Raw genomic sequence first — 11,986 nt, 5'->3', positions numbered from 1 at the left:
GTTTTTATCTGTTCAGTTGTATTTGTTTTTCCTGTAAAGTGACCTTGGGTGTCAAAAAAGGTCCTTACAAATAAAATATATTATGTTAATTATTTTTTAAAATACAGTTTCTCCTGCTTTTGTAAACATCGACTGAAAATGTCCATATACAAAACAAAATAGTATACACTTAACATACCTCCACTATATTTATATATTATGCTGTGTATAAATACAGCTCCTCTCCCATAGTCAACTCTTCAGAAACACAGTTAGTGATGTAAAAAATCCAGTACCACTATGACAGGCTCATTGCTCTGCTTTATAAGTTACTTATTTAGGATTTACAACAGATGATGCCACGACTGTGAATCATTTTGTGACATTACAAACAGATTCATGTGTGGTGTTTTTTTTTTTTTTTTTTTTTTTTTTTGCTTTGACATAAATTTCATCACATTGAAAACTCCTGGCATGTAAATGCAGGAAACACTGCTGCAATAAAGCCATTTAAAAGTTGCACAAAAAGTCGATTGCACTGTTTCTGTCGGTGTATTTGCAGAGGAAAAGTCCATCCCGACGACTGGTCTATTAGTGGCGCAGTGAGTGGAAGTGAGGGCAGAGCGTTGGATTGTGGGTATCTGGTGTTTCCTGATAGATTCTGACAGTTAGTCAGTTGTTGTGGTAAAGTTTTGACAAAGTGTGAGACGCTTTCTGCCGAGTGTTTTTTTTTTTTTTTTTTTTACACCTTCTCTGACATATTCCGAAACTGGAGCTAAACTGCCTGCGTTTCGTCTGTCACCGAGCCGCAGCCAGTAAAACTGTAATTAACTGAAGTTCTTGATAACGGAGGGAGAAGTTTCGGAATGAGTCTGAACGAGCATTCCCTGCAGGCTCTGTCCTGGAGAAAACTCTACTTGAGTCGAGCCAAACTCAAAGCCACCAGCCGCACTTCTGCTCTGCTGTCCGGCTTCGCTATGGTGAGTTAGTTTTGGCTTCAGTCACACGGTGTGAATGGAGGCGAACTTAGGCCGTGAACCGCAGTATGTGACGCAGATTATCGTGTCCACAGGCCGAGTCCAAACTGTCACCGCACGGTCCCAGGGACGGCAGTTGAGCGCTAATATTTACCGTTAAGAGACATTTTCTGTCCGTAAACACGGTTTAATTAACCAAATACACAAAAAACAGAAAGGTCATAATACGAGAAACAAACTTTCCTTAACTCTTCTTAGGTTATGTGTGACTTTGGACAACATTTCCAGTTAGTCTGTCGGAGCTGCAGAGTGTTTGTAACGTCCAAAGTGAAAAGAAACAACCTTTAGACGGATTGGCCTGCTCACCCCCATATCCAGGGTTATCCTCCGCCATAAAAAGTAGACCGCAGGCCAGCCAGTACCAATATCTTCCAAATCTGTAATAAATTATAACAGATAGTGGATCCAAATGTTTGATCTCTTTCTGAAATGTAAATATCTCCTTTAATTGCTTGCATGATATTGCATTTTTGCTATATTCGATATGCTTATTTTGGTCAATTGCAGACACTGATATGTGGACATACTTGTGGACCTAATTGCACAAAAACAGACTCACGCACACTGTCTAACTTGCAATGACAAATGTATTAGAGCTGTTAGTCCAACGTTTTGATTGTGATCACAGTAGAACCAATGTTATTGTAAAATGTCTATGCACCTTAGGTAGTTTAATACAACTGTTTTCCTACAACCTGTCAAATTCACTTTAAATCATGGTGCCTTGAAATGTGTAAATGTTGCATATTGAATTTTAATTACATTTAGTATTTCTATAGAATTTAGAAGTGTTTTTTGTAGTATTGTACAGCAAATTTTTCAGAGTATATATGAACCTTTTAGTACTAACCTGCCTGTGCTGTCTTTTTGTTATTCATGTTGTTGTATGTAAGCTGCTGAACACTTGAATTTCCCCCAGGATTAATAAAGTATCTATCTATCTATCTATCTATCTATCTATCTATCTATCTATCTATCTATCTATCTATCTATCTATCTAGACCTTTATCAAGCAAATAATCATTATTTGGACTATTTGTTATAAATAGTCAGTTTTTGGACTAATGGTTATAAATAGTACTGTTTGGACTATTTGTTATAAATAGTCGGTATTTGGACTAATTGTTGTAAATAGTCCGTCTTTGGATGAAGGTCTAGCACCAAAACGTTGCACTAATAGCACTAACAAATTTATCATTTCAAGTGAGACAGTGTACAGGAGTCTGTTTTTGTGCCTGTTGGATATGCTCGTCCCTGCCTCATGTAATAGATGTGCGAAGAGTTCCTTTGGGTTGCACCTAATTGCAGACAGCATCAAGTGTCTCCTGTACTGAAATTATATTATCTTGCCTACTCTTATCATGATCACCCACTGGCCATTGCAGATATAAAATATGATGTGTTTATGTACGATAACTCTCTGAAACATCGGACACTAAACAATGATATTATCAGTGTCATTTTCAGTGTTAATTCCTCCATTATATGTTCACTATCAGTTTTAGCGCTGTGTAATGTTTCAATTTCATATTGTTTATAACTTTTCTGTTCCAGTTTTATTTTTAGTTGACTTATTATATTCACCACCCGTGAAATAAAGTAAACAAGCTTACGTTCCAGACCTCCCGCGATAGATGAAAATCCGCAAAGTAGCGACCATATTTATGTTATTATTTATATATTTTAAGGCTTTATAAACCCTCCCCACACACTGCACAACACTGCAGAGCAACACTGTGCGCGGCAATCAGACTATGTGAAATGGACAAGAGGAGATGCTGAATGCTGCTACACACTGAGACAGAGGAGACTGATGCGCTATACGCTACACATTTTATTTCGATTAAATATTCTTAATTATTGTTTTATATATATTTTTATATTGTTTTCAGTTTTTTAGGCCAGAATATGCTTATTTTTACCGCAAAAATAATTACAATAATGTAGCGATCTCAGAGCTGGTTGCTATGACTGAACTGTTGTGCTGCAATGCACCATGGGAGTTCAGGGTGTTGGGGGTTTAAATGTCATTATTGGGGTTTATGTTAGTGTTCCAGTGTTATTAGTGTTTGTGTTTCTGTAGTTTTGTCAGCCTATTTAGTTTGGTTAAGTGTTGTGTTGTCAGGACCGTGAGTGTGAAGTGTAGTGTGTTTGATGACTTCCTGCCACAGTTTCAGGTCTGCTGCTTTCTGTGTGTCAAAATAAAAGCATCTGCCAGTTGCATAGTACATGAAAGGTAGATATCCTTTATCCAGTGTTGTTTTTCAACAGCTTGCTACAATAAGAAGTATTTAAAAATACCTATATACAACAAAATTCGCGATACAGTGGAAAATTTGCGATACCAAGTGGAATTTAAGAATCCGTGATACAGTGAGACATTGAAAAGTGAGCCCTGATATGGCGAGGGACCACTGTAGTTGCAATTATTTGTAGGACAGTTTATCTCAGACTAACATGTCCTGATTGTGACAGCCATACTAAGTACCATTTTTAATTCCAGAACCTCTGAAACACAATGAAACGTATGACTTTGTCTCATGATTTACATTCTAGTACTTCAGTTCAGTACCAGTCATATGCCACTGCTCTGTTTTTCACTTAAACTCACTGTGAGGAACTCATTGAGGAGCTGTAGCAGATTCTGCTTACTGCACTTGGATGCTGCTGCTAAAAACTGATTTGGCAGACGAGCAACAGAACATGCATAATAACACAGATGAAAAAACTTGCAGCTGCCCACTTCTCTTTCAGCGCTGATACTGATGCATCATGTCAGATTGGTGCATCCAGTAATAACAGCTTATACATACAGATAAACAGTGTTGCAAATATTAATTGTTTTCCTGTCTGATTTCCCAGGTTGCCATGGTGGAGGTGCAGCTGGAGCCAGATCATAAGTATCCTCCGGGGCTGCTGATTGCCTTCAGTGCTTGTACCACAGTCCTGGTTGCAGTGCACCTCTTTGCTCTCATGATCAGCACATGTATCCTCCCTAATCTAGAGGCCGTCAGCAACGTTCACAACCTCAACTCTGTCAACGAGTCTCCCCATGAGCGCATGCACCGCCACATAGAGCTGGCCTGGGCTTTCTCCACCGTCATCGGCACCCTCCTCTTCCTGACTGAGGTGATGCTCTTGTGTTGGGTGAAGTTCTTACCCCTCAAAAGCACCACGGGAGACGGCAGCATAAGTCCTGGCGAGGCTGCAGCCATAGCATCCACGTGCATTATGGTGCCATTTGGAATAGTTTTTATCGTGTTTGCCGTCCACTTTTACCGCACGCTCGTCAGTCATAAAACGGACCGGCAGATCAGAGAGCTGGAGCAGGTCATTCGGCTCCAGAACCAGCTTGACCATCGGGCAGAGAATGACGACCTGAAGGCCGCCGTCCACTTTCCCTGATTATATCCAGTAGCAGAGACATTCAGCACTGCTTCCATTGGGAAATCTTATATAAAACCTTTATTTTTTATGTCTATGAAATGTGCTCAGATGCGTTACCTTTGAAGTTGCAAGCTTTGTGTGTTGAGTGTTGCATGATACCGAGTCCACTTTTAGATTATACACGTTGTCAAACTTCTACAAGTTATGCATTAGTTTTCCTGTCAGGCAAAAAGATTTGCTCTCGGCTGCACTTTTTTGTGACTTGGATAAGAACATATCTTCGTCATAACATAATGTATTCTAGGGTTGAAATTTCAAGGTGACTTCACATGGGCTCTTACGGATACTTTGACTATCCATTTTTTAAGGCAAATACTGGTTTTAGAGACAAATCTACCACATAGGAGAGGATAATAAGCTGCTGTTTAGGTGTAAATGACAGTAAAAAATAATATCAAACATGTCTTGTAAAATTGTCCATAAGAGGAGGATAGACATCAGATCAATCCAATGGAAATGTTTGAATGTGGACAGAACTTCATTTTTTCTGTGGTAAAGCTTATCACTTGTTCCGTCCTCTGCGGTGTTCCATGTAAACTGTTTACACTTTCTTCTGTGCTGCTGACGGAGGTATATTTTATAATATGCCCCTACAGTAGCATCCACCTTGGCTTTATTATGTTTTATTTGAATTTTTCTCATTTGCCTGGTGCTAAATTAGGCTTGGTTTATGTGTACTTTTTGTTTAAACATAGTTACCAATTGGTTTAAGTTCAGCCAAATATGCCAAAGATCTTTTGAATACTAATAATAAGTATGCACAGGAAACATTAGTTTTTTTTAGCTAAAACATTTAAAAATCTTAAATCAGTATTTGTGCGCAATCTGAGGCAACAGAGCACTTTAAAGTAAATGCTGGACAGGAGTGCTTTAAATCAAAATGTGTTAATGTAGTACACATGTTTCTATAGGGAGGGTTTGCTGGGAATCCAAATGCAAGTAATTAAGGCAGCATGTTGAGTCTGTGTCTGTTTTCAAGACTCATTTTTCCTCCTTAAAAGGAGTCTTAAATGAATCCCACGTAGATAATTTCAAAATGTTTTCAATTTCACCTCACGTTTGAAGTTAAGAAATACTGTATACCCTGTAAAATGGTTACTGATTTACAAAAGAAGTGCCGACTGTATTGCTACAAAGCATGAACACGTTGGAAATGTTTGTAAGTTTGTATGTTTTGTACTTTTCATAGTTTACAAGCTCGAGCATGTTCACACATTAGGTTACAGCTTTTTTAAAGTGTGGATATGGGTTGTGTTTTCATTGTCCTGTGGCACATTGCTTAATAATTTTACTTGGGATTTGTCATTTTCTTTATTGACTATACTGTAACATTGGTACATAATAGTGTTATTACAACATTATGCATTATATCCCTGAATTTGGTCAACTTTTGGTCAATATTTGGCATTTTTATAAAGTGACTTTGAATTAACTGAATGCTTATTTCAAGGTATTACTGTGTCATTATTGCAGCGTCAATTAAATGAAAGTAGGTTAATTCATGTAAACTATGTACTCGCTGAGACAACTCTGATGGGAAGTACCACATGTGCCTTTTTTAAAAACACAACAGAGCAAGTGAAGGCATGTTGCTTTGGTTAATTGTTGTGGTTTATTTATTTAACCAAGTATATGTTACTGTATATAGAGAGGTTGCAATGCTTTTATCTATGCAGAGCTTTAAAGTGAATTTTCAGTAAATACTGTACTGTAAGTTTTGCTTATGTGTTGTTAGTGACTCACGAAAAGAGTCAGTATTTTTTTGTTGCGAGTTTGAGAATAAAAAAAAAAAAATTCATGATTTGTGAGATGTGTTGTCAGCTTTTATTAGTGTAAAATGCCAGGAAATACAGACAGTAGTACACACTATAATCTTACATGAAGTGCATCTCAAATTAGGACAATGAAAGGAAAACTCCACAGGAAACACATGGACATGGAGTTTGAGTGCAGCTCACACTACCAGTCAGTCAAAGTCATGAGCTGCATCACAATAAGGCACATGGACTCCCACTCTTTGTGACTCTGGCCTTCACTCTCTTCACCATTAGCGCTTGTTTTGTTGCTTCTCTGAATACATCATCCACATTTTCATTGCATTTGGCAGAGCACTCTAAGTACGCCACTGCACTGATTTTTCTTCTGGCCTCTTCACCCTGTCAGAATAGAGTTTTATTCCCAAAAATGAAATGTTAAATACAGAAAGGTGTCACTTTTTGTTTGGTTTTGGTTACACATCACCAGCCAGTTAAAAGAGATGATTTTACTGAATACCTGAGTATACATGATGGCGTTCTGGCCCAATGACCAGAGTTTCTCTTCCAGGAATTTGTCTGAGCGAAGGTCTGTTTTGCACCCAACAAGAATAATGGGCACCCCAGCACAGAAGTGCTGCACCTCAGGGTACCACTGAAAGACATGCAAATATTGTGGTATTTTTGAGTAGCACTAACTGCAAAATGATTGTAATGTACAGGTGGTGATGCATAGTCACATTTTGAGAAACTTAAACAACAAACATTGAGACAATATATAAATACCTTCTGGAAGACATTATTAAAGCTTGAAGGACTCATGACATCGTAGCAGATCAGCACCACGTCAGCAGTAGGGTAGCACAAGGTCCGCAAGCGATCATACTCCTCATCAGCTGATATTGACATAACCAACATAAGCAGTTGAAATTAAACACTGCAATATTTTCCCGTTTTGTGCTTTGTAATAAATTATAATGAAACTAAACCAACAAAATCAAAAACAATTTGTTGACATGAAAACAAGAAAAACTATCTCAGGTCATTTTAACCATCACAGTGTTAGGATCATTCTGGCTATTCAAGAGGAATGAAGACAAGAAGCCACGTGATTGGGTTTCTCTCATGCTGTCAGGACTGACAGGACACACCCTCCACATTCTTGACCTACCTGCTCAACAGGTGACTTTCAAAATGTATATAAAGAATGAGACCTTACCTGCACAGTCCCAAATGTTTAGTTGAAACTGTTGTCCTTCAAACACTGTATTGGCAACAGCAGACTCAATTACAGTAGGCGTCCAAGACTGAAAATATATGATTTTTGTTGTGATAATTATTTACTTCTAATGTTCATTTGAATAATAGTATTTTATTTTATTTAGTTTTTGCATTAATTGAATTTTAAACAGTATTCATCTATTTAAGATGAAATAACATAAAATACTGCAGCAACAATAGTCATGTGTAACTGACTCACAAAGTGTCTTACTTACCTCTGGAAAGACTCCTGTGGTGTAAGTTGTGATCAGTGAGCTTCTCCCACAGAGCCCGTCTCCAACAGCAACAACGCTGAATTCTTTTTGCTCACTTGTGCTTCCTCTGCTGGCTCCTAATCCTTTCTGGGCCATGTTTTCTGAAAAGACAAATAGGGAAGAATGCTTCCAGTGACAGCTGGTTGTGGCAGTGTACATACACTGCAGAGAGATAAACAGAAACTGTGACTGTAGAAAAAGAAACCCCACATACCCACATATGATGATTTAGTGTTTTCCGATAACAGCTGGTACAACTATGTATGTACAATGTATAAGATCAGTTACAATTGCTAAATTTTCATTTGACACAGGCAGGCAGTAAAAACCCTTCAGCCAAAGGTGAGAGTCCACCCTCTGACTTTATTGTTATTGCTTTGCTTCAGAGACGATGAACTTGAGTACAGAGTCAACACAACACTACATGGTTATTCCAGATTTGTCTATTACATAACTATGATGAGACAACACTGAATTGTAACTGTGTGCAGGGTTTGAAAATATGTTACTTTGACGCCACCCAGTGTTTTAGCACGCAGCATGCATGTTTGATCATCCTGTTGGCTGGATTTGTCTTCCCTTGGGCTTCTACAGGTTCTTGAATCATTTTCAGTGCTTACAAGTCTTTAAAAGAAGATTGTGCAGGAACAGATTCACAAGTGCACAACATGTGAATGTGATAAATGTCTGGGAGCACCATAATGAATGGAGCAGTAGCAACAAGATAAATGAAATCTATAAAATAAATTAAATAAAGCAAATTCTATCCCTGACTAGCTGTGAATGACTTAAACTTTAACTATGTTACACTACCATAAAAGAACAACAAAAATAGATTTCACAAGAATAAGTCAAGCCTAATTCCACTCATTTAAAACAAAAGAAGCAAAACAAAGTGTGCACGTATCTGTACTATCGAGTGCTGCAAGATATAGCTAACCATATTGTTTACGTGCTGTGGCAGCACAATAGACATAATCTTCAACTTCAATTCAATTGCCAAAGATTAGGCCTTTGTTCACCTTGATTGTTGGTAAATAAATCAATTTACTGTAGTGTATTGTATTCACCAAATAATCAATAGGATATCATTAAAAAATAAAAATAATACAGCAATGAAAATCATTTATGATTTCTACTGTGTGAGTACATTTTGTAACTTCGATGATATCATGATGTATTTCTGAAATTTAAGATTGCTGTTATAATAAATAAACTGTGACATTTCCAAAGCTATTTATTAATATTGTGAGCAAAGTGATGGATTTACACATTATAAAATGCAGCAATAACAATCTAATACATTTCCTCCTGCTTTTGTAACCCTCGTCTGAAAATCTCCATATACAAAACGCAGTAGTATACATTTAACATACCTCCATTATACTTGTAAGGGATGTAAAAAATACATTACCACTATGACAGGCTCATTGCTCTGCTTTATAAGTCACTTATTTAGGATTTACAAGAGATGATGCCACTACTGTGAATCATTTCGTGACATTACAAACAGATTCATGTGTATTTTTTGCTTTGACAGAAATTGCATCATATTGAAAACTCCTGGCATGTAAATGCAGGAAACACTGCTGCAATGAAGCCACATAAAAGTTGCACAAAAAAATCGGTTGCACTGTCTGTTTGCGTGCTGAGCAGATTCTACGGTGATGTCCGTGTGTAAAACTGTATTTGTGTAAAATGTCAGGAAATACAGACAGTAGTACACACTATAATCTTACATGAAGTGCATCTCAAATTAGGACAATGAAAGGAAAACCCCACAGGAAACACATGGACATGGAGTTTGAGTGCAGCTCACACTACCAGTCAGTCAAAGTCATGAGCTGCATCACGATGAGGCACATGGACTCCCACTCTTTGTGACTCTGGCCTTCACTCTCTTCACCATTAGCGCTTGTTTTGTTGCTTCTCTGAATACATCATCCACTTTTTCATGGCATTTGGCAGAGCACTCTAAGTACGCCACTGCACTGATTTTTCTTCTGGCCTCTTCACCCTGTCAGAATAGAGTTTTATTCCCAAAAATGAAATGTTAAATACAGAAAGGTGTCACTTTTTGTTTGGTTTCGGTTACACATCACCAGCCAGTTAAAGAGATGACTTTATTGAATACCTGAGTATACATGATGGCGTTCTGGCCCAATGACCAGAGTTTCTCTTCCAGGAATTTGTCTGAGCGAAGGTCTGTTTTGCACCCAACAAGAATAATGGGCACCCGAGCACAGAAGTGCTGCACCTCAGGGTACCACTGAAAGACATGCAAATATTGTGGTATTTTTGAGTAGCACTAACTGCAAAATGATTGTAATGTACAGCTGATAATGCATAATCCCATTTTGAGAAATTTAAACAACAAGCATTGAAGAGACAACATATACATACCCTATGGAAGACATTTTCAAAAGTGGCAGGACTCATGACATCGTAGCAGATCAGCACCACGTCAACATTACGGTAGCTCATGGGCCGCAAGCGATCAAAGTCCTCAGTGCCTGATATTGACATAATCAAAATAAGCAGTTGAAATTACACACTGCAATATTTTACAATTTTGTGCTTTGTAATAAATCAAAATGAACTAAACCAACAAAACCAAAAACAATTTGTTGAAATAAAAACAAGAAAAAATATTTCAGGTCATTTTAAACATTAGGATGTTAGGATTAAGACAAGAAGCCACGTGATTGGGTTTCTCTCATGCTGTCAGGACTGACAGGACACACCCTCCACATTCTTGACCTACCTGCTCAACGAGGTGACTTTCAAAATGTATGTAAAGAATGAGATCTTACCTGAACAGTCCGAAATGTTTAGTTGAAACTGTTGTCCATCAAACACTGTATTGGCAACAGTAGACTCTAATACAGTTGGCAGACAATACTGAAAATATATGATTTTTATTGTCTTAATTATCATTTGAATAATATTTTTATTTTCTTCAGTTTTTGCATTAATTGAATTTTAAACAGTATTCATCTATTTAAGACGAAATAACATAAAATACTACAGCAACAATAGTCATGTGTAACTGAGTCACAAAGTGTCTTACTTACCTCTGGAAAGACTCCTGTGGTGTAAGTTGTGATCAGCGCAGTTTTCCCACAGGCAGCATCTCCAACAGCAACAATGTTGAATTCTTTTTGCTCACTTGTGCATCCTCTGCTGGCTCCTAATCCTTTCTGGGCCATGTTTTCTGAAAAGACAAATAGGGAAGAATGCTTCCAGTGACAGCTGGTTGTGGCAGTGTACATACACTGTAGAGAGATAACCCAGACATAAACAGAAACTGTGATTGTAGAAAAAGAAACTCAAGGAAGGCTGGATTACTTCTAAGTCATGTGTACAGCATAATTGAGGCAGCAATATAAATAGATTGAGGAGGAAATGATTCCTGAGACAGTCATACCTTAAAACATACCGAGAAACAGTCACACCTTCTCTTAAAGAACTGCTCCACCTTCAGTCTGAAGTGTTTAAATGTGTTCAAAAAAATTGAATTGGCTGCAACGTTCTCTTACATATGTAAATATTACAGCTATATTAAACCCTAATGTGTATCAAATTTGATAAATTACACATTATTATTATCATTATTTAAATTATCGATAATATTAGATAGAGATGATCTTAGATAATACATTCATATCTTTAGCTTTGAGTATGGCTGTTGCATCATTTCGATAAGTGGAGGCCAATCCATGTGTGAAAATGACGTCTCATGCTCCCTGATCCACTCATTCACAATGTGAGCCCCATGAATATTGGTATTGTCATCTTGGAACATGCCCATGCCATCAGGGAAGAAAAACTCCATTGATGGAAAGACCTAGTCATTCAGTACATTCAGGTAGTCAGCTGACCTCATTCTTTGGGAACATAACGTTGCTGAACCTGACCAACCCCAGATCATAAACCTAACCCCCACAGGCTGGTAGGCACTAGCCATGATGAGTGAATCACTTCATCTGCCTCTCTTCTTACCCTGATGTCCCTGTCACTTTGGAACAGGGTAAATCTGGACTCATCAGACCACATGACCGACCACATTTGTTCCTTGAAGATGATGTTTTAATAATGTGTTGGACATTTCTTAACACGATTTTAGTAATTTCAGAAATCTCCTTAGTTGTTTTCTTTGCTTGATGCAGGCCAATAATTTGACCTTTCTGAAACAGATTAACATCCTTTCGATGACCACAGGACATGTCTTCTG

The 11,986-nt window shown here is 37.7% G+C and overlaps 2 protein-coding genes across 6 annotated transcripts; one reads left to right on the top strand and one right to left on the bottom strand.

Moving 5' to 3' along the window:
* The first annotated feature begins 610 nt into the window (after positions 1–610).
* On the top strand, positions 611–6,261 carry LOC111581374 (calcium release-activated calcium channel protein 1-like). Its single transcript, XM_023289510.3, has 2 exons — positions 611–959; positions 3,879–6,261. The coding sequence occupies exons 1-2, from the start codon at positions 846–848 to the stop codon at positions 4,419–4,421; spliced, it is 657 nt and encodes a 218-aa protein (XP_023145278.1). The 5' UTR covers positions 611–845; the 3' UTR covers positions 4,422–6,261.
* Positions 6,262–6,264: 3 nt separating this feature from the next.
* LOC111581376 (uncharacterized) lies at positions 6,265–11,152 on the bottom strand. Of its 5 annotated transcripts, none has more exons than XM_055011702.1 (6): positions 11,101–11,152; positions 10,827–10,966; positions 7,437–7,524; positions 7,004–7,113; positions 6,738–6,872; positions 6,265–6,619 (listed from the first exon to the last, which is right to left on the bottom strand). In XM_055011702.1, the coding sequence occupies exons 2-6, from the start codon at positions 10,959–10,961 to the stop codon at positions 6,452–6,454; spliced, it is 636 nt and encodes a 211-aa protein (XP_054867677.1). In that variant the 5' UTR covers positions 10,962–10,966; positions 11,101–11,152; the 3' UTR covers positions 6,265–6,451. The 5 variants fall into 5 exon arrangements, with proteins under 5 accessions (XP_054867677.1, XP_035812852.2, XP_035812849.2 ...); XM_035956959.2 differs by lacking the exons at positions 10,827–10,966; positions 11,101–11,152 and adding exons at positions 7,714–7,853; positions 7,967–9,593; XM_035956956.2 differs by lacking the exons at positions 7,004–7,113; positions 7,437–7,524; positions 11,101–11,152 and adding exons at positions 10,156–10,265; positions 10,566–10,653 and having other exon boundaries at positions 10,827–11,094.
* Positions 11,153–11,986: the final 834 nt, after the last annotated feature.

Source organism: Amphiprion ocellaris, chromosome 6 (genome assembly GCF_022539595.1).
Source record: "Amphiprion ocellaris isolate individual 3 ecotype Okinawa chromosome 6, ASM2253959v1, whole genome shotgun sequence".
Classification (NCBI taxonomy): domain Eukaryota; kingdom Metazoa; phylum Chordata; class Actinopteri; family Pomacentridae; genus Amphiprion; species Amphiprion ocellaris.
The sequence above is the reverse complement of the archived record's forward strand: the minus strand, read 5'-3'. Positions and strand labels throughout refer to the sequence as shown.